We start from the raw sequence: 25,874 nt of genomic DNA, 5'->3' as shown, positions 1-25,874 counted from the left end.
GACATACATATATCAAATACATACCAAATATAACCAGATACATTAACACTTGATTAATTTAGGTGAAACTCGCACTTACGTATGGAAAATCCCAGAAAGATCTGGAGCTGGAATAGATGATTCTCCTTGTATTCCATGGGCTTACTATTCAACTGTGGATCGGGTTAAGGTAAACTTTAAATCATTTGTGTTTTGTGCAGATTCCCAAAATAGACACACAGTTGAAGGAAGATGAGGTTAGAGTTTTCCTGTGGTCCAATTCTGTTAAAATTATAGGAAAGTAAGCTGCTCTGAAATTCACTTTGGGTTTTTTGTTTTTGTTTTTTGTTTTTTTTTTTGGTTTGTTTATGGATACAGTTATAAATGTATCGACTCTGTAACTGCTGATTATGGGTACCACAGGATTAAATATTAATATGGTATTCTATTTCCCTTTTGATATAAAAATACATACTAAAGAACTGAGGTACATGATTTCAGAGTTCCATTATTACATAATAAAAATGCTGATCTCAGCAGTAAGTCACAGCACAGCTACAGCTGCTGTTTGATTAAATATTTCAAAGCCAAAAAAGCACTCAACAACTATAAATCAGAACATGTACCAAGACTCTTTTGTAGAATTAAACCTCTAGTTCAAATCTCTCTCCCGAGTTCCAGACCTGTCTATATACCTGCCTATTGAACACCTCTACCAGCATGTCCCACAGGCACAGAAACTCAGCAAGTCTACAATGGAAACTGAGATCTCCCTCCACCTCCTCCTATATTCCCAGTTGTGATAAATAGCACAAATACCAAACCTAGTCATTTGTTCAAACTAGAACCCTGGATATAGAGTATCTAATTCTTACCCCTGGCTCACCCAGGCAATTCACCCACCTATACAGAGCTCAGTCCATTCCTTCTATCTCCACAGATCAGGTGCTAGTAATTTGCCTCAACTACTGCAGTGGCCTCCTAGTCTCCAGTCTCTTCCCCATACAAACCTTCCTTCACTCTACCACCAGGATCACTGGTCTAAAATGCAAATATACTGCCATTCCATGTTCAACTTTTCAATGACTACTTATGACCTACAAGACAAAATCTAAAATTCCAGAACATAATACAGCTCAAAGGCCATTCAAGATCTAATCTGCCATTACTGATGCCCAGCCAAACCAAAGTTCTTGTAGATTTAAGTCCATTGTGGTGTTCCGTGTGTTCACTGGCACTTTTTGTACCTCCATCGCAGCAAGTGGTTCATTTCTTCTATTCATCTATTTTCCCTAGTAGGAGGCAGGGTCTTTGTTTGATTCATCTCTGGATTTTTAGTGACTGGCATAGTGCCTGGCTTATGATTCCATAAGCAAACCAGCACTGTTCACTTGGGGTTCTTTTCAACTGCTGCTCATTAGCTGAGCCAATATTTGGCCTCTGCAACACATTTCTGTTACTTGAGCATCACCCACACAAATTCGACATTGTTCCAATTTAACTACTCCAAGTGGAAAGTTACTGAATTGACAGAACCACATTGGGCAAAGTCTACTACCTAAATCAGTCCCTCCAAAGTTCCTGAGGTCATGGGGGATAAGGTCCCAGTTCTCTGAAATCCCAACCTATATCACAAGGATGACTAAGTTTTTGCTTGTTTTCAGGATCTCTATAGTGGATTAATTGGCCCACTGATTGTTTGTCGGAAACATTACTTGCAAGTATTCAATCCCATAAAGAAACTGGAATTTTCCCTTCTGTTTCTTGTTTTTGATGAGAATGAATCTTGGTACTTAGATGACAACATCAAAACATACTCTGATCACCCTGAGAAAGTAGACAAAGCCAATGATGAATTCATAGAAAGCAATAAAATGCATGGTATGATACATTATTCTAAAACCTATTTTTTCCCTTTTCTTCTTTCAAATAAAATTACTTTGGAAACTATTCATTTGTTTTATTTTATAATAAACCACTTCTGCCACACTTCGCATGTGAGGTAGAATTCTGTTCAAAGCAAAAAGGGAACTATATTCGAAATCATCCATTAACTTCTCTCCCAGTTCCAAAGTCTCATTCCCTTTTAAATGCAAAATTAGGAATAAGGCTTTTGGTGCTAAGTGACTATAAAAGCAGTGTGATATTATTGACCTTAAAGTACCCATTTCCCCTATCTGTAGTGAAATAAGTTCTACCTCAAAAAGATGCCATATATTAACCTAATAAACCTATTTTCTGTGTAATAGCTGTTGGTTTAAAATATCCTGGAAGGTAATAAAAACTCATGTGTCTTCCCCAGCTATTAATGGAAGAATGTTTGGGAACTTACAAGGCCTCACAATGCATGTGGGAGATGAAGTCAACTGGTATCTGATGGGAATGGGCAATGAAATAGACTTGCACTCGGTACATTTCCATGGCCACAGCTTCCAATACCAGGTAAGGGCCAACCATGGTCATTATTCCTGCTCTATTTGAAAATGTTTTAAAGCAAATGAAGAAAATATTTCCTCAGAGAGACTTATGAAAAGTTTAAGGTTTCAAGAGACAACTAAATTCCCACTAGCTATCTATTTTACACATGGTATTGCATTTATGTCAAATATATATAGCACAGGGAGCTCAGCTCGGTGCTCTGTGATGACCTAGATGGGTGGGATGGGGGTGGGGGATGGGAGGGAGGTCCAAGAGGGAGGGGATACAGGTATACATATAGCTGATTCACTTCGTTGTACAGCAGAAACTAACACAACATTGTAAAGCAATTATACTCCAATTAAAAAAAAAAAGAGACAACTAAATTATTTTCAGAGTGTGGCACACAGCAATTTCAATCGTCATTATGAACCTTTTTACACCTTGGGCTCTCCCTTAGATTTCGTTTTTACTGGATTTTCTTGGAGTTCTGCTCACATTTTCCTGGGCAAGGCCTTTGAATAGAATTGTCATCAGAGAGGGTAGGAATGTTCACGTAATGATGGATTAGAGAGTAGAGACAAGACTTTATTATAAACTTTGCCTCTTCTAAGTTCTGGATCTTAAATGGCCTGAAGCGAACAAGATCAGCAGTTTGGTGTCAAGCAACTGACTGGTCCCTAGATCTCAATCCTACTTTGACTTCTCACCCAGTGCTGATTTCAGCAGGAATCAATAACCCTTTTGGAAATGCTTCTGTCTTACCTTCACGTTAACATAGAAAATTCAGAAGCTACCACAAAGCACACTGCAGAACCATTTTATTATCGCTTTTTGGTTGACTTATTAGCAGACTTTCAATTCCATCCCTGCCGAAATACAGCCCAAATAATCTGTCTAGTCAAGACTCTACCTGAACTGCCCCTGGTTTTGGCTTCTCCATTGGCCTCCTTTCCTGCTCCCTTCATTACCTACCAGCCTTAAAGTTTCACAGACAAGCTCATCTAGGATAGGTTCAGCAAGAGTGAGATTAAGACTGAAGTGAGGCCACAGCTAAATTCCTTTGTGTAACTCAAGTGCTCTGATAAAAAGGCAAACCAGAGTCAGATGTTCCTGACTGATGAATTCACTTTCATCACATCTTTCCTTCACACCCATGTAATAGCCCGCAGTGCAAAGGGTTTAGCAAAGACTACTACCTCATTGTTTGTATTAGACATAGCAATGTGCAGGGTCTCGCTCTTTCTTTTTTTTAACGGATTTATCCATTTTCTAATATCCCTGAGCTGGCCAATGAAAGATTATTTAAATGAACTCTCACATATAATAAACATTATTTTTTTCTAATTAAGCACAGGGGCATTTATAGTTCTGATGTCTTTGACATTTTCCCTGGGACATACCAAACTTTAGAAATGTCTCCAAAAACACCTGGAATCTGGTTACTCCACTGCCATGTGACTGACCACATTCATGCTGGAATGGAAACTACTTACACCGTTCTACCAAATGAAGGTGAATATCCACTTAGTAATTCTAGAAGGTATATATCACAAATATAATTAAGATGTACTACTTTGCCTATATATCAATACTTCCCCCCAACTGAAGCTTTTTTGAATTTGCTGCCCTGATTTCTTCCTTCTCTACCTCCAAATAGGAATTTTTTTACTGCTAAGTGGTGTGGGATACTGCTTATCTTCTGATAGCTGGTACTGATAACAGCACCAATAGTCTCTAAACTAATACAAATTGACACCAATTTGATGCAGTATAATTAATATTCCTAAAACTGACATGTGTAAGAGAGTAGTTGTGACTTAACAAAAGACATTTAAAATTTAATTTCTTTCTTAATAGAAAACATTAACTTTTTTTCTAGGAAGTACCTGGTACAGGAAAAAGCATCCCCCCCCAAAAAAAAAACCCATATAACTAATATAATTTCAAATAGTCAATCAGGCAGAACAGTGTCTTTCTGTGCTTCTGGGGGAGGGGAGGAATTACTGATTATTGTTTTGTCAGTGATTGTCTTAGGCCATTTGGGCTGCTGTAACAAAATACCATACTGGGTAGCTTATAAGTAACAGAAATTTATTTTCCTAGTTCCGGAGGCTGTTAACCTGAGGTCAGGGTGCCAACATGGTTGCGTTAGGGTCCTTTTCCAGGTTGCAGACTTATTATACCTTCACATGGCAGAAGGGACAAACTAGTTCTCCAGGGGCCTCTTTTATAAGGGCACTAATCCCATTCACCAGGGCTCCACCCTCATGACCCAATCACTTCCCAAAGGCCCCACCACCTAACACTATCACCTTGGGCATTAGGCTTTCAACATATGAATTTTGGGGGCACACAAACATTTAGACCGTAGCAAAGATCCAGGAAAAAAAAAAATCTATTTTTAGATTCTAAAATCTTGCTGCTCTGCCCACCCCAGCAAGAACACTCCCTCCTATGCAGGCACATGCATATACACACACACAATAAAAACACAGGAAAACAAGCAGCCCTTTTATGGATAAACACTAAAAACTAAAGAAATGCGTTATATAAAGAGTAAAATTCCTGCTACCAACAAGGGATTAATTTCCAAAATATACAAACAGCTCATACAGCTTAATATCAAAAAAAAAAAAACCCAATCAAAAAATGGGCAAAAGACCTAAATAGACATTTCTCCAAAGACATACGGATGGCCAACGGACACATGAAAAGATGCTCAGTATCACTAATAATTAGTCATGCAAATCAAAACTATAATGAGGTATCTCCTCACACCAGTCAGAATGGCCATCGTTAAAAAGTCTACAAATAAAAAATGCTGGAGATGGTGTGGATAAAAAGGAACCATCCTACATTGTTGATGGGAATGTAAATTGGTGCAGTACGGAGGTTTCTTAAAAAACTAAAAATACAGTTACCATATAATCCTACAATCCCACCCCTGGGTATATATTCGGAGAAAACTCTAACTTGAAAAGATACATGCACCCCAATGTTCAAAGTAGCACTATTTATCAATACAATAGCCAAGACACAGAAGCAACCTAAATGTCCATCGACAAACGAATGGATAAAGAAGATATGGTGTGTGTGTGTATATATATATACACATACACACACACACATACATATACACAATGGAATATTACTCAGCCATAAAAAAACCCCAAAATAATGCCATTTGCAGCAACATGGATGGACCTACAGATTATCATATTAAGTGAAGTAAGTCAGACAGAGAAAGACAAATAGCGTATGATATCACTTATATGTGGAATATAAAAAAATGATACAAATGAACTTACTTTCAAAACAGAAATAGACTCACAGACATAGAAAACAAACTTATGGTTACCAAAGGAAATACTGTGGGGTGGGGAGACAGGGGCAGGAGATAAATTAGTAGTTTGGGATTAACATATACACACTACTATATATAAAATATGTAAACAACAAGGACCTACTGTATAGCAGAGGGCACTATACTCAGTATCCTGTAATAACCTATAATGGAAAAGAATCTGAAAAAGAATATATATATATTTGAACCACTTTGCTGTACACCTGAAACTAACACAACATTGTAAATTAACTATACTTCAATTTTAAAAATTGAGGTTAAAAAAAAAAAGTAAAATTCCTGCTTTTTGGTCACAGGATTTGGTGTTTCCTGAGTCTTCTGAGTTCAGAATTGTTGGAATTGGCAATAGCAAATCCAATGAGGGGAAATGATGTAGAGAAAACAACTCGTGTTTCCTCCTCACACTGGCATAAAAGGGAACATATAAATGGAAGAAAATACAGAAGTAAATATATTTCAAAACCTAAAAATCACTGAAAGATTACTTGTCAGTGCAAATGAAAAGTTTTAATTTCTGTTCCTGGGTCTTACACAAAGACCTCATAACATGAAAAATTTCCGCTAAAACTCTTTATTACAAAGTGTGGTACTGAGAGCACCAGAACACCAAAGACTCAGACAAACATATAAACCACTGGGTCTAATGCCAGTAACTGCTGAACAAGGTGAAGAGTCAAACATGAGAAAGAAAACCTTAAGTAGAGCTTAAGAACATTAGCACACATGTAAACCACACAAAAGGATGGTCCTGCTCAGATTGATAATCAAAAGTGAAGGAATACCAAGGCAGGCATTCTGGAAATTCATGTGTGCAAATGCCTGACATGTTGAGTACGCTGCTACAGGCTAAGCCTACACACAAAGACCATGAAAAAATTCCTCCTGTAGGATAAGCCTGGGAGGGGATAAGGGAAATGACTGTTTCCTTGGTTAAGAAAGGGGATACTGTTTTAAAAGCCCTACTAAAAACTGTAGAACAAATAGCAATGCGAAGGCAAAACACATGTTGGAAAAAAAGATTAAAGAGAAATTTGACTTTTACAAAGAGAAAAGGTATTGCATGGAACTGAAAGAAGCAGTAATGAACAAAAAAGATAGCTTGAACTATTCACAGAAAAATGGGGAGCCACATTTATCAGTCTGAATTATCTTTAAATGAAAGTTTGATAAAGCTTTGGCCAAGTTTACCTTAATTCTAAATCTTAGAAGAATTTCAGCCTACCATGACAGAGACAAGGGAGAAATCAAGTTATAGTGAAATCTTTCAATATTTCGCACAGGGAGACAATTTTCTCCACAAAGAAAAAAATCACTAGAAAAGAATTGTGGATATCCTGTCATGCTTAATGTAATGCCTTATTTCTACCAGAGAAAGCATAATAAAGACCTCCTCTGACAAATATAAAAGGTACTTTTTTTAGACTGACACTTCCATGACAGTCAGATAACCTCCTGGAGCTGTCTGAGGGGAAAAGCTTACTTAGCTTTAAGTTCCTCATAGGCAGGGAGTGTATATTCTGTACTTCTAGTAGGTGCACAAATCCAATCCAATACACTGCTTGGTAAATATCTAACCACATATTAACTCAATAAAAAGGAATTTTAAAAACTTTTTTGGACACAACGTCAGACTTATAGAAAAGTTGCTAGAGCAGTACCAAAAAAATTCCTGTATACCCTTTACCCAGATTCCCCAAATGTTAACATTTTGCACAGCATCATGTACTTTCTCGTCCTTTCTCCTATCTCCGTATCTCTTTATACACACACAGACTACAGATATTGTAAATATATACTCCTATTTCCTAAAAGCAGGAATATTCTTATACATAAACAAAGTAGACCTATCAAAATCAGGAAATTAAAAACAATTCAATACTACAGACCCCTTTCATATTTCACCAATTATTCTAATCATGTTCTTCAGAGAAAAAGAAAATCCAACTCATGCACTGAGTTCAGCTGACATGTCTTCTTGTCTCCTTAGTCTGGAGCAGTTTCTTGGTCTTTGTCTTTCCCAACTTTGACATTTTTAAAGAATTACAGGGCAGTCACTTTGTAGAATGTGACTTCAATTTGGGTTTGTCTAACGTTTCCTTATGATCAGATTCGGATTATGCATTTTTTGGCAAGATTCTCACAGAAGGGATATTGTGTTTTTCTCAGCATACATGTCAAGAGACACAAGATGTTGATTTGTTCCCTTACTGGTTGTGTTCATTTTGAGCATTTGGGCTTATGGTGGTATCTGCCAGGTTTCTCCATTAAAAAATGACTAATTTTCCCTTGATAATAAATAAAGATCTTGCAGGGAGGAAAGTTAATTTGTCTTTAAATAAAGCAGTACTAGAGTGAGAGATGTGTTTTAAATATATAAAGAGCAGAAAAATATAAATGAATCAAGAATAAAGAAAATAACTTTTAAAAAACTACAATATATTTAAAGCACCATGTGCCAATTTTTTTAACCATATGATATATACTATTTTTAATAATGGTCTTAAAATTTCTTTTTCTATAGAGACCCAGTCTGGATGAAAGAAATAAATTGGTGATAAGTGAAAAAAAAAAAAAAAAAAAAAAAAAAAAAAATGATTCATAACAATGTATGTGAAAGTGTTGAATAGAAGGCTTACTTGGAATGGCTATAAGCATTAAAAAAAAAAAGACTGAAAACATATACTTTTGTGCATTTATGGGGAAAACTGTGTTACACTGTTTCATATGAAAAGATCAATAGACTGTATTACGACACATGACTGACTCTAATACACATATCACCACCATTAGGGCTTTACAAAACTGTATTAAAAAAAAAATCTATGAGCAGATGTTGTCCTGGACAGTCCTCAAAGGATCACTATTAAGATTCAACGATTTCAATAATAAATAAAAAAATAAACAAACAAACAAATAAGATTCAATGAAATGTTTCCAAACTTTGGCTTCCCATCAATCCCTCTAACATACATCAGTCCTAATGGACCAGTGGGATAGGGGCACAGGTGTAGAGGAAGTAAAATAAAAAATTAAACAAGATAAAATAAAATATTAATAATAAAATTTCAAAACGGTGAGGCCAATGTTGAACTTGTAATCTACAGAACTGTAAGATAATTAATTTTGTGTTGTTTTAAGCCACTAAGCCTGTGATAATTTGTTACAGCAGCAATAGAAAATCAATAGAGTACCCTTTGAAGATGTCAATTATACCTAAATAAAGCTGGTAAAATTTTTTTGTTAATTTTAAATTTTAAAATGTTTAAATAAAATAAAACAAATTTTTAAAATAAAATAAAATGTTGCCAATCTGAGTTTTGTGAACCCTCGAAGAGATGATCAAAAGGAAGTTAATATGGAACTGGAGAAAGGCAGAGTTGAGAAACAATCTATAAATTAAATCCTGGTAAAGACGAATGTTGCCATCACGAGAAAAGTTTTCAAAATATCGTTGTGGAAACATCAGGTGAGTAACATTTTTGCCCAGCCTTAACTATAGTCAAAGCACACTATCAATGAACTGAACTGGGACTCAAAATTATTTAATAAGAGGCTAAAAAAAAAGACACAGTTCTTTACATTTCTTTATTTTCACATACACTCTGGCTAAAAGAGCAAGAGTACACATCAACAAAAAATGGAAACAAGGCTTTGGCTGAAAAACATGCACTCAACAAGTCATGTTAATAGCCAGACAAGAAGAAAGTCAGCTTTGTAAACTTCTATTTCATTTGATTCAGAGAGAAACTTAGCATGAATTTTAAAAGTAACAAGAAAATAAAGTTTGAAATCTTTTACTGTGGGAAAACATTAACATCTTTCTCAAAGAAAATAACTGTTTTGAAAAGTGACCCAGTAGAAAAATCTGGAAAAATCAAGAAGGTTAAATTGTGGACCACTTGGAATGACATTCCTTCGAGCATACTTAAAAATTGTTTGTGTTCCCGTGATGAAAAAGATTGTCATGTCCCCAACAACAGTAAATTGATGTTCCTTGGAATAGAAGTCAGTCTCTACCTTTAAAAATATATGCCTTCTCTGAGGAAACTCCTATATCTTGTAGCTTTTTTACATTCTGGACAATTAAATGGACTCAGGTCATAAATTATGAAACTAATAATACCACTGAGGTAAGCAGCCTGAAAGCATTTGCAATATATGTACATATTCAATATAAAAATCCTTTATATATTTTTTTAATCTGGCATTCAGTTTTGAAAAATTCAGTCTCATATGCCATTGTGGTATATTTCAAATGATACCTTCAAGTCAATGATTTCTTTCGACTGCAGTAAAGAAGATATGGCAAGAAAAATGCTGCAGTGCCATCTTCTGGGAGGACATTTAAGAAATCCCTTAGTTGTAGTTCCACAGCAACAATTGACAGTATTTCTGTTTGTAGGAAAGAATATCTGAGTTAGAACTGAAATTCTGTCTTTCATCCTATTCTCTTATCACTCAACCAATTAGAAGCTAATTCAGGTGACAAGATGTTATAACTACAAGAGAGAGAGGAAAAAACCCCCAAAAAACCAGTCTTTTAAATCCACAGACTGCTTTATGGTCCTAACAACTTCTTATTTATTCTTTCTAGAATCATTTGTAGGAAAATACAATCAATTGAACACTGTTTTTAATGTTAGGACTATATTGCAGCTGATTTATAAAGACTGTTTGCTAGGACAGGAAATACTATTAATTGTTGGATGACATTTTCCTAAATCAGTTCCTCTCTATTATAAGATTTTTATGTTATTAATAAGCACAAATCTGTTTTCAAGACCATTTACTTTTTTTCTCAAACTACAAACTAATGTGTTCTAATGAATATTTTAAATATTAAGGAATTTAGTAAACATTTTTGTAAAGGTAACTATGTAATTTTATGATTCTGTTGTTTCTCGATGCATGCATGCTGCCCTCTGCTGGGAAGAGAAGGGAGTGACATTTAAGAACAATGTTCCCAAACCTTCTTCAGTGCCATTCTGTGTGTGATTCTTGCGTGCCCACCACTTATTCTATTTGCAGAGTAACCGAAATATAAAATCTCCGGCTCAGGTGTGTGTGCATCCGTCCAAAGTCATCTGTCCAATATCCAGCAACCTAAACCATCCCTTACACAAAGGAATGACATGCTCTTGTTGCTAAAAAGTTAATGAATAGTGTGACGTATGAGAAAGCTCCCTAGCTCTGGAATTGTACAGACTCGGGCAGGGATCACACTCTTCTACTTATGCTCTGGGTGACTTTAAGAAAGCCAACCTCCTCGGTCTTGGTTTCCTCATTTATAATGTAGTGGTACCATCTGCTAGCTTCGAGTCCTTTGTGAATTAATTTAAAATACAATGATGCACATCTGACACAAAACAGAACTTTAATAAACAATAACTGCTAACTAATTTGTAAAACCCATGAATTACCAATGTTTTCCTATCAAACTAGTTTATTTTGCCTAAATGTGGAACCTGTAAGTAGTATCCTGGATACAAGAAACTGAGGTGGGGGCCAGTGTAAAGTAGGTATAGAGCCAACAAAAATCTTGCCACTGCTCTATTCTCCTCTTCTGCCAACTAGTGAAAGGCTAATACAGGTTACAACTCCAAGAACAAGGTCAATATCTTAAATCCATAGAGTACTTTAAATCCTCCAGTGTGTCTAGAAAATACGTGTCAAATGTTGAAAATAGTTATTTCTGGCTGGTGAAGTTTAAAATGACTTCTTAAACTTTGTAATTTACTATAGTACTAGAATTTTTATTAATAAGCGCAGCTCACTGTCACAAAAACAGTCATAAGTACTGCCTTGAAACAAAGAAGTCAACCACTAACCCCAGTTTCAATGGCTTTGCATTAGTGCAACAGTTCTCAACTAGTACAGTTTTGTCCCCCAGGGGACATTTGGTGATGGCAGGAGACATTTCTGTTTTAACTGGGCAAGTGCTACTGGTATTTAGTGTATTTAGTGAGTAGAGGCCAGGGATGCTGGTAACATCCTAAAATGCACAGGGGACACCGACACACAAATTATCTGGTCCAAGATGTCAGCAGTGACAAGGTTGAGGAACACTGCATTAGAGAGTAAGAAATCCAAGCTCCTAAGCATATTATGTAAGTCCCTGACCTCCATCTCCAACCTCACCATCTTGCAATTTTTGCCTAACATTTTACTCTAGAGTCAGTCCTGAACCTCCCATTAGTCCCAGGCAATTAAAAAAATTGGCTTGTTTCAGGATACTCAGTAAGTAGCATACTTGAAACTCAGTTCCAATTCTCCTAATTCCAATCCTGGTCCCTTCTTGGTATACCACAGCTGCCAACAGAGGGACTCCCCATGAAAACGGACCTGAGGTTATTCAGGTGTCTTCCCTTCAAATCAATAAATAGTTATAGAATACGCCGTATGGAGAAGCACATTGCTGGCAAGGAAAGTGCAACATGAAAAATGAATAAAACACTATACCAGCTCTGGAGGTATTACAATAAAGGTAAATCACACACAGCATTTAGTCCCATAAGCCACACACATACATACATGCACATGTGTGTGAATACACACATATTAAAGACACAGAAAAATGGAACATTTGGAGGAAAGATTATGGGGTAGTTATGAGTTTGTGGGTGTGGATCAGAAAAGGATGAAGAAAGAGTCGTTTGACTAAGATAATGATGTTACCGGGGTGTGAAGATGTGGGCTATCTGCACCGGAAAGTGATCGACCAACAAGAATAATCAGTTCAAATTTATGTGATAAATTTGATGCAGATGGGGCTGGGCAATCAAACACCTGACACTTCCACCTTCTGACAACCAAAAAATCACGCAGAGAGATGGGTAGGACAAATAGTATAAAGGCCCCTCCTTGTCTTCCCAATCACAAACATACAACTTTACTTAATGGGGATTTCCAGAAAAACACCATCCAATGGCCACTTGGCTTTGCCTAACACTTTGAAAGTCAATTCCCTCAGCTGGAAAATACAATTCCAACACTGTCAACTTCTAATATTTTATGCACACTGGTATCAATATAACCATACCTTTGTCATCAGGCCAACCATTAACTGGTGATATTAACACACAAGAGTAGCGAAACTGATAACCATATAGCTATCAAGATTTATAAATGACTATGAATTATAAAAATTCAAACAATAACTACCTACGCTGTAAAATACTGCATAATTTAGACATACTACACTTCTAAATCTTTGAGAAATTTATCATTCCTCAGTACTTGCTTACAATTATGATTAATAATGATAATAATTTTAATTTCCTACATGAAGTAAATTAAGCACCCAGACCATTAATATAAAACGAACTTTAATGGCTATTCCAATTTTTAAAATACTGAGGCTGTGAGTTTCTCTGACTGTGATAATTTGTTAAGTGTTTGGAAAGATTAACTTAAAAGCATCAGCTCTAGAGCTAAAAGGGATAAATGAATATCAAATGTGGTGGCGGGAGCACACATGAATGTTAAAAATAAGCTCTCCAGTTGATTATGCGAAGACCCTCTTCCCCACACTTGAGAATCACATGAAAAACTAGAGACAGCAAGGCTTCAGCCAGTTATGGAAATGAGTACCCTCAATTCAATTTATAATCAAGCAAAAAAGATTATTTTACCTTTTAGTGATGATAAGTAAAGTTGATATTTCTCTCCACCACATTTTATTCTCTGACAAAGTTCAGGCAGCAGTTTTTTCCACCACAAAGTCTATCTTAGGGAAAAATGAATACTTTTTAAGTTTGATGCATTTTACATTCAGATTTCCAACAAGAAGAAAAAGATTGTGCAGGGAAGCCCAGGGCAAAAATACATCATCTTGGTTAAGGAACAGACTTTGTTAGAACAGTCTTCTGCTTAAGCTAGAACATGAAAGTCAGATCTGTAACTTGAAAATCTAATAATATATACACTGTACATATGTACACCGCTATTTTCAAGAAGAAACATAGACGTGTCTTGTTTTCATCTCTTAGGTAGCAAGAAAGTTCTGAAGTCAAAAACTCTTCTAATTTCTAAAGACCAGATAGTCCACAAAGAATTTTCCCAACATTTATTATGTTTTCCAAATCTTCAGGTAATAGCCTACTTCATCTCCAAACAAGAGACCTTTAGTGAAGATAACATACAAGCACCATAAATTTTAACAGCGTCTAATGGTACTCAAAACATGTAACATATATGCTCTTTTAACCCACACAGCCCTGTGAGGTTGGACTGGCATAATTTGTCCCCATTTTGCAGATAAGGCGACAAGATTAACATTTGATTATCACTGATAAAGCCTAAAACCGTAATCTGAAAAGCATACCCGATTCTCTTCTTTCAGTTCATGATTAGCATATGGGATGACTGCCTCCGGGCATCTCTCTAACAGCCTGTCTATGCACCATTCATACTCTTCCAAACGCGTACGACACAGAACATGGACACTGAGGCCAGCAACAGTGTCTTCTGAGAGTGGCTCCAAGAATGGAATCATGGAAGCTATGTCAAATGAAGGACCACATATGAGAGACTATGAACAGAAAAGTGAAATGTTATGGAATGAGGCACCCAAAAAACTAAAGCACAACATACAGAACAGTTTTTAAAAAGAATAAACCTCACTTGCCAAAAAAAAAAAAGAATGTAATTATAGAGCACGCGCATATATTTACTTAGTAAGTCTAATTAGAGCAAAGTATTAAATAATCTTGAAAACACCTCTAGTTTAAAGAAAAAAAAAATCTGTTTAATACAAAGCTATGATTTTTTAAAATAACATGATTGTGTTTGCTCTGAATAGACTGTAAGTTTAAACTAATGCGAATGCTTTAAGACTCTATCCTAAAGATATAATCAACATGGTGGTCAAGATTTATGTCCAATGATGTTCACCTCAAGAATATTTATAATACTGAAAAACTAGAAGAAATCTAAACATTAAATAAGAAGGGATGGGGCTTCCCTGGTGGCGCAGTGGTTGAGAATCTGCCTGCTAATGCAGGGGACATGGGTTCGAGCCCTGGTCTGGGAAGATCCCACATGCCGCGGAGCGACTAGGCCCGTGAGCCACAACTACTGAGCCTGCGCGTCTGGAGCCTGTGCTCCGCAACAAGAGAGGCCGCGATAGTGAGAGGCCCGCACACCGCGATGAAGAGTGGCCCCCACTTGCCGCAACTAGAGAAAGCCCTCGCACAGAAACGAAGACCCAACACAGCCATAAATAAATAAATAAATAAATAAAATTTTAAAAAAAAAGTTAAGGATGTATCTCACATATCTTACAAAAAAAATAAGAAGGGATGAGTAAATAAATTATGATAAATTCAAATGATGGAATATTTTATAGCTATCAAAATTGTTTTCAAAGGACAAAGGACAAAATGCTCACGATAAAATTAGTAAAAAATCTCAATACAAAGTTATATTCAGAGCATGATCAGTTTTATAAAATCTACATAGGTACATGCACATCTAGAAATGCCTTTGGAAGAGCATCGAAATTTGAAACAGAGACCAGTTCACTGGAATGGGAGGACAAAGCCAACTTTTTTTTTCTTTTTCACACTTCGCTGTATTTTCCAAGGTTTCTATAATAAGCATGCACTACACATAGAATCAAAAATAAAATTTAACATTTAAGAAAACTACAGCAATCGTTAAGAACTTAATAATTTGTATCAATACAATTTGCTACAACCTGAATGACACAGAGCAGCTATTATTTCAGTAGTCAGAACTTGACAATATTTTACTTTTAAACATTTAAACTATAAATACTACTTTTGATTCTGCCACCAAAATAATCTCTGCTTTCCCTTTCTTCTGGATAAAAATGAAATGCTCATATCCTGATTTTCTTCTTCTTGTATCCTTTTTACTACAGCATCTTCTCAGACTCACAGGAGGATATGGAACATGAACTATCCATTTACAGTCAGCATCGTGATTTTACTCCAAATATCTACCAAGGAATGGCTAGGAGAATAAGGTTGGTCCCTTTCCTTCCTGCAAATTTAACATTCACCTTCATCTGAAAAATTTCCTGACAATAAGAGAGCAAATATGAAATAAGGTGGTTAAAGTGAAATGAGTCAAAGCTTGGTACAAAATGGGTTACCCATGAACTTTTAAGTAGTTATATCCATATCATCAAGAAGTTTAAAAATGAGAAACACCAGAGAATTCCTTGGCGGTCCAGTGGTTAGGACTCCGCACTTTCACTGCTGAGGGCGCGGGTTCGATCTGTGGTCGGGGGACTAAGATCCCAAAGCCACACAGGGCGGCCAAAACAAACAAAACAAACAAAAACCCTCAAAATAAGAAACACCAGACAACACATATATCACTGCATAAAAAAAGGCCCACAGGTTACTACTACTCTTTAAAATGCTCTTAGTGTTGTCTGCTTCTTAGCAGTGTGTTCTTTTTTTTTTCAATATTGGAAATGGACTCTCCACCCCCAACACAGGCACTATTTATTCCTTTTTTCTGATCTAGATCCCTCATGCTCAGCTGACTGCAGGGCTGGAACCCACAGAATTCTCTACACAGTCACACCTGTGGCTCTAAGACGGGTGGATGGCAAGGAGGCGGGGGGAGGGGACCAGGACAATTCTGGTAAAAGGCGGGGCATTTACTAGTTACTGTGTTGTTCTGAATAGTGGCTTTTTGACACATAGATGATCTATAGATTGTTTTTAATTCTTGCACAAATATACTATTACAGTGATTAAGAACAAGAGACAAAGATTTATATCGTGGTGGTGAGCTGGTGGGTAGAGGGGAGTCATGCAATTTTGAAAAAGCTCTCCAAGTGATTCTGAACCGACCCCCGTTCCTCTAGGTAACAGCAGGTGAGATCTTTTTGTTTCTTGATGGTTAGTTTTTTCTTAATGACTAAGACTAATTGACCCCAGATAATTTAGAAAGAGTTATAATTAGGAAAAGGATTTAGAAAAGTTTAGACTGACTAAACTTTCTATCCTTTAATGGCAAGGATTCCCAGAAAGAAGATACCCTTTTTATTTATTTATTTTTATTTTTTACAAATTTATTTATTTTATTATTATTTATTTTTGGCTGCCTTGGGTCTTTGTTGCTGCGCATGGGCTTTCTCTAGTTGCGGCGAGCGAGGGCTACTCTTTGTTGCGGTGCGTGGGCTTCTCATTGCAGTGGCTTCTCTTGTTGCAGAGCATGGGCTCTAGGTGCACGGGCTTCAGTAGTTGTGGCTCGCGGGCTCTAGAGCGCAGGCTCAGTAGTTGTGGCGCACGGGCTTAGTTGCTCCGCGGCATGTGGGATCTTCCCGGACCAGGGATCGAACCCGTGTCCCGTGCATTGGCAGGCAGATTCTTAACCACCGTGACACCAGGGAAGTCCCAAGATACCCTTTTTAAATACCTTAAAATGGATTCTAAAGATCACTGAATTATACTTTTTCAAGCAGAGATTATAAATATGCTTTGAAGATTTATCAGGGGATATTTAATAGCACTTATTACAATTAGCATTTTAAATATGTAATTAGTACATACATTATAGGAGGGCAAGGTCTTGCCTGCCTTGTCCAATGCTGTACATCAATCACATTTACAGTACATGATTGAGGAGTATTTGTGGAATGAACAAATCTGAGACTAAGTGCTTGGCAGCCTCTGTATCATAAGGGTACTAGAGATAAGAACCAACAAGAACCTTCTTTGGCAATTTTTTTAAAAATGTAAGTAACTCCATTCCTGGCAACATCACAGGCTGTCTAGAGGCTAAGACTAAGCAATATGGTCTCTTGAGCTTCACATCCTGCCACCCCATCCCCAATTTGACATTTTGGTTTCTATAAGCAATAACCACGCTTCCACTAAGTTCCCAGAGTAAATCAGGGGTTACAAACTCCAAAGCTTAACAAGGCCAAACCAGATGACGAAAACCAGATGATGAAAACGCACGAAGGCGGCTGGGTATAAGGGAAATGGATGCCAGACACTCAGCATCTGGACCAGGGAGACACGGAGGTGGAACTGTGGCAGACAGGACAGCACGAGCACTGCCCAAGGAGGGGAGCCAGTAGGTGGCTCCAACCTTCAGGTCTCAGGCAGTGAGGGCCCAGGGTTACTGCTGAATGAAAGTTCTGCTGAGTTTCTCATAGAGAAACTTGAAGCTCAAAATTCTGAATTTGAAATCTCAATTTTCGTATGTTGGCAGCTACACTGGGAAGACCAAACACAACAGATGTGGGGATTATACTCAGTCCTTGGGCCACTGATTACATTAAACAAAATCACATCCACATTGAGCCCAGCCCAATCCACCAAGTCAAATGTGGACTTTATTTCTCATTCTCAGTCAAAAACACTCACGTTCAGAATTCTTGCAGGATGGTCTACATTCTCTTGATCATATTTCTTACTTAAAAAAAAAATCCTTTCAGGAGCCAGATAAGCTAGCTACTTTGACCTATTTCCTATAAGACAGATAGTAGTGCTTGGTTTGGGCTAGAGGCCTAACCTGCGTGAGTGAACACTAAAATAAAAGTGAATCTCGTCAATGAAAACACCGCGAAACATTTGCCGTACTTTCATTTCACAACGTGTTTTCAAGCACATCCTGGGAATGAGGCAAGAGTCACAGGACTTGGAAGCTCACTCACCGACTGGCAACAAAACCAGACTTCCCGTCAGCAGTTTCAGGCAGAGGCAGGAATTCCCTCCAGAGCTCTTGAGTATGCCTAACTATAGATTCTGTCTCCAGAATTATACACTCTAAATTAACTGGACACCCAGGGTCTTACCAAATTTAAGTCCTATACTATATGGTAATATGCATATTCATAAGAAAAGGAGGCATTTTTATTTACCTGTAATTTTGAAAGGTCTTCCATATAATTTTTATCAGCCAAGGATTCGGATGATATTAAGACATTAACCCACGGACTGATTAAGCCATAATGACTACAGGTGTTTATCTAAAATGTAAAAGAAATTTATCATAAACAAAAATACAACAAAACAAGACTTTCTTCATCCATCCCACAAACAGTGAGCAATCCCGAACATTCTGCCGTGTCCCAAAATTAGGTATACATTTCCCTGGTAATGGGAAGAAAGTCTTAGAATGTATTCCCCTGGAAAAAGTTTTAGTTTTGCTGCTTCTCACTGAATAAATCCTTACTAAATATTTCCTAATATTTTAACTTTCAAAAAACTGCAAAGAGGCACTTTCTCACAAAAAGGGCAATACTTCCTTTAAGCTAATTACACTCAAAAAAAGTTAACAGTAATACTGAAAGTAATTTTTATTTCTACTACTTTCCTTGGGAGGCAAAATCTCTTCCATAAGTTCTCAAGACAATTCCCATAAAGACTCCCTTATTCAAGCAAACCCACATTAGCCACTCTGTCACTATGAGGGACAAAGGGGCTGCCGGGGGTCAGGGGGGAACGGGAAGGATAAGAGTAGAGTTGTTAGGGCTGCTGCAGACTGCGGAACAGCTCTTGTCTGTGCAGCTGACAGGAAATGCAAGTCTGGTAAGGAAGTCTCTCTCCCACAAGCCTTCTGCAGTTCCTCTCCCAGCAGGGAGGTCTGCAGATGTCTCTTCGCTCATGTTCCACTTCATGACTGTCGCCTGAGGGAGCACAGATGGATTTGGGGAAAAGCCCTTTCTCCCACACTTTGGCCACTTAAGTACCACTGTAGGTATAAGTAATATAGGAGCAGTAGAAGGCGCTCTTTAGCATACAGAAGTGTTTAAAATGTGGGCAACTTCACTCACAGACAAGTTTTAAATGTATTTTTAACTCTTGCTTTGAAAAGATATCCGGTAATACGAATTACGACTGATTTTATGCCATTAAAAATAAGAAGGGTCAACAAAAATTAAAATAAAAAGAAAGAAAGAAAAATTTAACAAAAACATAAAACACACAAAAAAAAAAAAAAAAACAAACAAAAAAAAAAAACAAAAAAAAAAAAAAAAAAGAAGGGTCATTATCATAATGTGTAATGTACATAAAGTTTAATTCACTGTCCTATTCCATTATCTTACCAGGTCCTCTGATGTTCTCAACGGTGTGGTGTCAGGTGACTGCCTCTTAGATAATCTCCAGATGTACTGTGATGTGAGCTTGAAAAAGAGCTCCTGAAGTACCACATCCGGGACACATGCTACCAGCTGAGCTTCCCAAAAGTCTACTAAGAGCTGAGGAATCGTATCTTCATCTTTACCACAAAGCACCTTGAGAACAGTGAGACAAGCCTCCATAGCTCAGATAAATATAGGACTGATCAAGTTACAGCTGGTCTGAACAGCACTCCATCACGTGGGCCATGTATTTAATAATTTATCAGTAGCATTAGTGCCGTGGCAAAAGCGAATTTAGACAGTTTTAACAGACTCCAGGTTGCATGAACGGAATTTTTATAGATACATTTTTTTAATCTGTACTTTTATAAGTGGTTATGTGTAAGTCTCATTTTTCAATAAACAAATGAAAACTCACTTCTCTTATTCTGCTACCCATCCCCCCACCAACTTCATCAGGCCATCCAGAACAAGTACATTTTCAAAGTGACAAACCTTAAAGAAGGAATCTGCTTCTTCAATTCCAATTTTGTTGTTCTTCTGTAAGCCAAGGACTGAAGCCACAAGCAATCCAGGCTGAGTCTCCTTCAAGTGAACTGCAAATTCAGTTGGAACAGTCTGTCCTTTCCTCTGTTGAATCAATAGCCGAGGTTCCAGAATGAAGCCACATACCAACTTCATCTTCAGATAAAAAAATATTGAGGAACAGAATAAACATTGCATTCATCTTGGAAATACACGCTAGTGAATTCAAGAATCAATGATAAGCCATTAATAATTTATTGTAATCTTAATTTTTTCTTTACAAAGACAAGTTCTAAGGACATCATTGGTAACTGTCTTTGTAGAAGTTATTATTACTTAATTAAGCATCAAGATGTCCTATTTTGTAGACAGCTTTAAATTTAGTCTATATAGGATTTTTCAAAATTATGAAAAGAAAATTCATCTTTCTAGAATTCTACTCTTCAAAGTAGAGGACATCTCAGTGTTGACTTGCTCTCCTCATCATAATAAAATGTGCCATTTGTACAGCAATAAAGCACTCCTGCTCTTTTTGGTTAGACCTGAGACATAATAAGTGCTCAATTAATGTCACTTCTTAATTTCTTCCTCTAGTGATTAACTTCTTTGGCTTATGTCCCTAAATGGCCTCTCTTCCAAGGGGAAGCTACCTTTTCTTTGATACACCATTCAAATGCCTAATCTCCCACACAGTCATTTGTGATCTTCTCAAATGCAGGCTATTTCTGCAACTACTGGACTCCTAAGACTCAAGGTTAATAACTTACTTGCTGTACTTGAATATACATCACTGTTCTGTTTTCAGGGACAAACCACACCACCCCCTCATGCCAGGTCTGACTGTCGGCTCAGGGCAGAGCCTGTGTACTCTTCAGTGCCAAGCACTGTGTTCTGAACATACCTGACACTAAGTTGAAAAGTCTTTGGATACCCATTGCTGCCATTTATCTTTCATTTTTCTTTTTATTTGCCAAATCCAAAGCCCAAGCACTCTCACTTTGGGTCACTTCCTTTTTAATATTAAGTCTATTTTCCATTACAACTAAGAAAAAAATGAGCTACACAGAAGCCAGAAGAAAACTAAACACCGCAGGACCACTGAGTCCTATTTTAGCTTGCTGTTAATACCAGGCAGGGCACCGTACCTCTGAATGGCTTTTCATTTCATTTCTGTGCATGTCAAGATCTCTCATTTTCAAAGCCATTGCTGCCTTGGTCAACGTCACTAAGACTGATGAAAATCCAGAAGTATCCAGCTTCCTTAAATAGCTTACGGCAGTTAAAGGATCAATATTCTTCATAGAAGGACTACAGAGAATATGGGGCAGTTGCTTCGGCTCAGCAACATAAAACATCTGAACCACTTTTGCTGCCAATTCCTTTGGTGAGCGTAAACGAGAAATAAAAGGTCAGTCAGCTGATAGAAAGCAACAAAATCAGCAAAAAAAAAAAAGGATAAAAAGCCAAGATACAAACATTCCAATTAAGATAAAATTACAGTACTATGCTTCGATTTAAAAAGAGAGTTGATGGTGATAGCGTGGGAGAGCTGAGATGACCTAAAGTGATCTCTTTGCTGAGTTATAATGAAGAAAAAGCAGGGAAAGTGTATACCAAGTTGTGGCCAGCATTTCTAATTTTAACAAGAGTTCAGAAGAAGAAAACAAATGTTGGATTAAATTATACTCAAAAGTCCATTATAGAAAATTACTGCTTAATACAAAATTTACTTATATTTAATGTATAAAATATACTTAATATTTATAAGAGAAAATTTCATTTCTCTTAAAACCTTAAAACACTTGGTATCACAATACCCAACTTTGCATATTGGCATTCAACTCTTTAAAAATACATGAGGGGCTAAAAATGATCCTTAATAATGTCTGAAGGTTGCTGGGCCAGGATTTCATAAGGGAAACTTTGGACACCTGGAGAGTGGGGCAGCTAGGGTTGTGACAAGGGCTGCGGATGAGAAGGCGGCAGGCAAAGCCCAGGTTCTATGTCATTCTTCTAAAGACATGCCACTGTCACATTGGGCAGGTCACTCAACCACAGTGGACCACACCCCCCTGTCTATGTAATGAGAAAGCATGAGAAGATGATTATAAGTTCTTTTCCAAGCTGTAATTCTGAGTATTATTAATGAAGAAAAGGGCACACTAGTTACCTTTTTTAGGAAAAAAAGACTATAATGCCAATGAAAAATACTTGGAACTTGATTTCTCAACAGAATTACATAAAATAAATTGCTAAAATGAAAAATTAAAAATATTAGATATAACTAAATAGAAAACTGTATTCACTTCACTTAATTCTTCATCCAGGTTTTCATAAAGTGAATGATTAATGTAAAAGATTAATCCCCTCTCGTATTTCTGCGATCCATCCTCTACTGCCCAGTCCACTCGGGCCAAAACTTCAGCCATAGACAAACCAGACATCTTATAGTATGGCAAGGCGAGGTGGGAATACTGGGTGTCAAGCCTAAAGGGAAGGAAGTAAGTAAAAAAAAAAAAAAAAAAAACTACTTCAGATTTGTCATGTTTAAGTTTGGATGTCTAACACATTTAATAATAAAACAGATCATGATTTCCAGAAGATATAAAATCTCAAAATAATTTTCTACGGCCATTAGGAGTTGGAACAAACTCCGGAGTTTTGTTCTGCAAAGTCATTCTAATTAATGTAGCTTCTTTTTGCTTGCTCATAAGAAAAACAAAAACAATTCATTAAGTGAATTTTAATATTCATAATGTGGCTCTAAAATAATGGTGTTTATAAGTAGGAAAAGTCTTTTATTAATTTATAATGACTCCCACGGGTCAAGTAAGCCTTGGAAACAATTATATATGAAAAAAAGTATAAAGATCATTCTAAAAAAGAGAAATCACTATTGATCCTAGTGTCCTTTTGTGACATCATAAAAGCACTGACTACTAAGATTAAAATCACAGAGTGTCCAACTAGTATCTCTCCCTTAAAGCTAACAGTAATATGGTCGTCTCAGGGATGTTCACTGGTCATGCCCCACCCCCGCCCAAAGGTCTGAAAAGAAACTTCAAATTCCTAAATTAACTGATGGGAGACTCACGAACTGCTCATCTAATAAACTGTAAGTCCTTGAAGGCAGGCAACAGGTCGTGTTCATCTCTCTAAGCTTAGCCCAGTACCTGACCCACAGGATGTGCTAAACAAATGCTGTGGCATGAATGAATAACTAAACCACCTCCCCTCATGCGTCCTCCCGTTTGTCAGGTAACTGCCAGAGGTGGAAAAGTTAGTAAGCACACCTGAAGCTCAGGGTGGCTTCTCTGACAAGTTTCCAAGTAGCATCACCAACCTGCTGTAGCAGTCTCCAAGGTGCCCACAGCTTTCTTTAAATGCTTCTAAAAGCTCTGCTTTTTCTCCAGGTTCCAGCTGACTGGCATCCATCAGGGCAGCTCTCACTAACAGGTGAGCCTCGCTGAGAAGGTGGATGCAGCTCTGCGTTTTTGCAGTCTTGTAGGTGTTACTGTAGTCTACCTAACACAAAAAAGGCAAGCAGCTAATGCTGCTGAAGACGTCTCCCCAGAGTTTCCCAGTTCTTAAGAATATCTATCCAGTTGGTTACTAAAGTCAATATCTGAACACATTAAATCCTAAAAAATAAAAAGTGGTTATTTATCATTCTGATAAGGCCTAGCTGAAGTGGTTTTCTTTTCCCCCCACGATCTATGAGCCAGTTTAACACACACATGATTGTAAATATTCTCTTGTTAAACAGTGCTAATCATTACAGAAGGTACAATTAATACTGTAATACTAATAATACTGTTAACTTAGCAATAATTTGATCACAATTTGATGAGGCTAATGAACATATCTGAAAACCTTAACTTTATTTTTAAGTTCTATGATTTAAATCTTTCTCAAATTCAGATTGAGTATGCTTCCTTTATCTTAGTTTCAATCTGTGAATTTAGGTTCTGCTACATCTATTTCTGTAACTCACAGTGGGCTTATAAAAATTATCACTAGCTAGGACTTCCCTGGTGGTGCAGTGGTTAAGAATCTGCCTGCCAAGGCAGAGGACATGGGTTCGATCCCTGGTCCGGGAAGATCCCAAGTGCCTTGGAGCAACTAAGCCCGTGGGCCACAGCTACTGAGCCTGCGCTCTAGAGCCTGCGAGCCACAACTACTGAGCCCATGTGCCGCAACTACTGAAGCCTGCGCAGTCTAGGGCCCGTGTGCTGCAACTACTGAGCCCATGTGCCGCAACTACTGAAGCCTGCGCAGTCTAGGGCCCGTGTGCTGCAACTACTGAGCCCGCGTGCTGCAACTACAGAAGCCCAAGCGCCTAGAGCTCGTGCTCCGTGACAAGAGAAGCCACTGCAATGAGAAGTCTGCGCACCACAACGAAGAATAGCCCCTGCTCGCCGCAACTAGAGAAAGCCCACGCACAGCAATGAAGACCCAACACAGCTAAAAATAAATAAAATTTAAAAAAAAATTATCACTAGCTAATCTGAGTCAATCAGTATTTTTAGACTCCAGTAGGCAAATCACCTAGATGACGTTGAAGACTTTCAATTAAGCAAGACTGAAAACACAGAACAAAGCTGATAAAATTATCAGCATTAAAATGCCAGGGACAAATCAGGCAAAACCTTCACCCGATGACCAAAATTAACATTACTAGTGAAGGGCAAATGAATATTCTGCACCTCCCAGTGTGATACTCTGAGAAAGATATGTCACCTACACAATGTTCTGGCCAAGAAGAAGAATATACAACCTGAATCTAATCATGAGAAATGATATGAAATGAAAAAATAAATTTTTAAAAGGTGGCGGGGGGAGAAATATTTTTCAAAACTGTCTGTTATAAAACAAAGAGTGGAATCTAAAAATACAACAAGCTAGTGAATAAAACAAAAAAGACACAGACTCACAGATACAGAGAACAAACTAGTGGTTACCAGAGAAGATAAGAGAGGGAGATTAAGAGGTACGAACTACTACATATAAAATAAATAAGCTACAAGGATATATTGCACAACACAGGGAATATAGCCAATATTTTATAATAACTACAAATGGATTATAACCTTTAAAAACTGTGGATCACTATGTTTATACCTGTAACTTATAATATTGTACGTCAACTATACTTCAACAAAAAAAAAAAAAATTTTTTTTTAAATAAAACAAAGAAAGGCTGTGAACATATTCTGGATTAAAGGAGGCTAAAGAGACATGACAGTTAAATACATTACTTGATGCTAGACTGGATCCTGGACCTGGGGTGGGGGGTGCTGGGGGATTCTACTAGGCCATTATTGAGTAAACTGACAAAACTGGAATATGAACTGTAGACTAGATAAAGTATTATGTCATTGTTAAATTTTCTGAAGCATATGTGTGCACTGTGGTTATATAAGCAAATATCTCAATTCTTAGGAAACATGCACTGAAATATTTAGGGGCCTTAGGCTATGACGTATGCAGTATACCTTCCAATGGATCAGG

At 37.2% G+C, this 25,874-nt stretch overlaps 2 protein-coding genes across 8 annotated transcripts in view; one reads left to right on the top strand and one right to left on the bottom strand.

Moving 5' to 3' along the window:
* The window catches only part of LOC118894786 (ceruloplasmin), a 67,704-nt gene extending 47,812 nt beyond the window's left edge, over positions 1–19,892 (top strand). Inside the window, exons 15-20 of one of the 2 annotated variants that reach the window (XM_036851347.1) lie at positions 63–169; positions 1,644–1,860; positions 2,282–2,421; positions 3,750–3,912; positions 15,648–15,752; positions 19,806–19,892. In XM_036851347.1, the coding sequence (XP_036707242.1) occupies positions 63–169; positions 1,644–1,860; positions 2,282–2,421; positions 3,750–3,912; positions 15,648–15,751 (731 nt within the window). In that variant the 3' untranslated portion in view covers position 15,752; positions 19,806–19,892. Of the gene's footprint in view, positions 1–62; positions 170–1,643; positions 1,861–2,281; positions 2,422–3,749; positions 3,913–8,285; positions 8,441–15,647; positions 15,753–19,805 lie in introns of those variants that run through there. The other variant, XM_036851349.1, reaches the window with a different exon arrangement.
* HPS3 (HPS3 biogenesis of lysosomal organelles complex 2 subunit 1) overlaps positions 9,035–25,874 on the bottom strand; it is a 44,744-nt gene continuing 27,904 nt past the window's right edge. Inside the window, exons 9-17 of one of the 6 annotated variants that reach the window (XM_036851350.1) lie at positions 23,707–23,888; positions 22,670–22,850; positions 21,509–21,742; positions 20,334–20,519; positions 19,803–19,991; positions 18,615–18,722; positions 14,088–14,294; positions 13,396–13,486; positions 9,036–10,156 (exon numbers count right to left, since the gene is read on the bottom strand). In XM_036851350.1, coding sequence (XP_036707245.1) covers positions 10,029–10,156; positions 13,396–13,486; positions 14,088–14,294; positions 18,615–18,722; positions 19,803–19,991; positions 20,334–20,519; positions 21,509–21,742; positions 22,670–22,850; positions 23,707–23,888 — 1,506 coding nt within the window. In that variant the 3' untranslated portion in view covers positions 9,036–10,028. Of the gene's footprint in view, positions 10,157–13,395; positions 13,491–14,087; positions 14,295–18,614; positions 18,723–19,802; positions 19,992–20,333; positions 20,520–21,508; positions 21,743–22,669; positions 22,851–23,706; positions 23,889–25,874 lie in introns of those variants that run through there. The other 5 variants (XR_005019751.1, XM_036851351.1, XM_036851352.1 and 2 more) reach the window with 5 other exon arrangements.

Source organism: Balaenoptera musculus, chromosome 4 (assembly GCF_009873245.2).
Source record: "Balaenoptera musculus isolate JJ_BM4_2016_0621 chromosome 4, mBalMus1.pri.v3, whole genome shotgun sequence".
Taxonomy (NCBI): domain Eukaryota; kingdom Metazoa; phylum Chordata; class Mammalia; order Artiodactyla; family Balaenopteridae; genus Balaenoptera; species Balaenoptera musculus.
Note: the sequence above shows the minus strand (reverse complement) of the source record. Positions and strands in the feature narration are given on the sequence as shown.